The sequence below is a fragment of the Microtus ochrogaster genome, chromosome 1, assembly GCF_000317375.1.
Source record: "Microtus ochrogaster isolate Prairie Vole_2 chromosome 1, MicOch1.0, whole genome shotgun sequence".
NCBI lineage: Eukaryota > Metazoa > Chordata > Mammalia > Rodentia > Cricetidae > Microtus > Microtus ochrogaster.
In genome coordinates this window covers 123,352,442-123,354,027 of record NC_022009.1, presented here as the reverse complement: position 1 = coordinate 123,354,027, position 1,586 = coordinate 123,352,442, and the positions used below count along the sequence as shown (strand labels likewise).

Sequence of the window (1,586 nt, the reverse complement as noted above, 5' to 3'; positions counted from 1 at the left end):
CAGAAAAGCAACAAACAACAAAAACTTCTGTGCCTGGGCCTTGGCTCTGTCAGTAAAGATCCAGCGGTGTGCAAATAGAAGAATCTGTGTCAATTCTCCAACAACCACACAATAAGCCAGGAGCAGAGACACACCCTGGTAACCCCATCAATCAGATCTGCGAGGCTCACCGACCAGTCAGTCTAGAAAAACTGGCAGACTCCAGGCTCAGTGAGAGACCCTGACTCAGTCCGCAAGGTGGAGAGCAGAGGCCAGCAAGCACCGGAGACTGTTTAGTCTGAGTCAGCTTAAAACCCAGGGAACTAACTTCTCTCCTCCCAGGGGGCCTGTGGCTGGCGGTCTGAGAAGAGCCATGTTTAAATCAGCACCCTTCACGGAGGCCATGAAGAGCTCAGGTTTGACTCCCTCTTCCTGACGGAATGAGTATTCCTTGGCATCTCCTTGCAAAAGCTTTAAAACTCACAGAAGTATTTAAAGGTGAAAAAAAAGTATAATTTTATTTTTCGGAGGAGGAATACATCTCTGTTACAGTTAGCTACAGTACAAAGAACAATAAAATAGCACCTTGGAACTTGTAAGACGCTGACAAGATTCTTGACTCCATCTTTCTTATTTTGGCCCCACTCCCTACTTCTTCAGCTTCTGCTCCACCAGCGGTCTGATTTTCATGCGAACAGCCTTGAGGGAATAATCTGCCCCTCTGAAGGGGATCCAGACGACCCCGTTCTCTATCTCATAGGGGCTGTTGTTCCTGGGGTCATAGGTGCCCCCGGGGTAGTAAATGCCGTTGAGATTGGCCGCCTGGCAGCTGTTGTACCACCAGCCTCCCCCATAGAACTCGGCACAGTTCTCTTCCCACTGATCCGCGTCCCTGTCAAAGGTACTGAACCTCATGCCGCTGTGTGAGGTGTATTCAGACCCCTCCTCCACAGAGCCTTCCACCAGAGCATCTCCCGCTGTACCCCGGTAGGAGGAGACCTGCAAGGCATAGCCCTCGGCCTCAGAGCCTACCCGGAAGTGGTACTCGGCGTAAGCCTGTTTTCCAGCCCAGTCCTCTAGTTCAACCCTGAGGACAGAGGCCCTCAGAGTGAGGAAGTGGAGGTAGTCATTGCCTAGCCAGAATTCCCCTTCCCCCTTGTCATTCAGGCTCCCGAAACCTGTCTTGTAGTCTTGCCAGGTCCGGTTAAAATTCAGTGATCCATCCATTCTCTGCTGGATCAAAAGCCATCCTCCCAAACTGGTCTCTTGATCGCAATAAACAGATAAAATCTTACTGGATCCAGGGAGCTTGAGACTGAAAATGCCACTCTGGGCACCTGAAGGATGTGTTTGGAGGGCATCATCACAGTCTAAAAGAAAAATTAAGCTGGTTGGAAGTAGTTGCTCTCATATAAGTTTACAAAGAAAACATTGCCCAGATTAAAGAAGATAGTTACTGCCTGCCTGCTTGCCTGTCTTCTTGCCTTCCTTCCTTCCTTCCTTCCTTCCTTCCTTCCTTCCTTCCTTCCTTCTTTCTCTCCTTCCTTCCTTCTTTCTCTCCTTCCTTCCTTCCTTCCCTCCCTCCCTCCTTCCTTCCTTCCTTCCTT

At 49.8% G+C, this 1,586-nt stretch overlaps 1 protein-coding gene across 1 annotated transcript in view; it reads right to left on the bottom strand.

Annotated features, from left to right (window-relative positions):
- Window positions 1–489: 489 nt before the first annotated feature.
- Fga (fibrinogen alpha chain) overlaps window positions 490–1,586 on the bottom strand; it is a 7,395-nt gene continuing 6,298 nt past the window's right edge. The window contains exon 6 of the mRNA XM_005344150.2: window positions 490–1,349. Coding sequence (XP_005344207.1) covers window positions 628–1,349 — 722 coding nt within the window. The 3' untranslated portion in view covers window positions 490–627. The remainder of the gene's footprint in view (window positions 1,350–1,586) is intronic.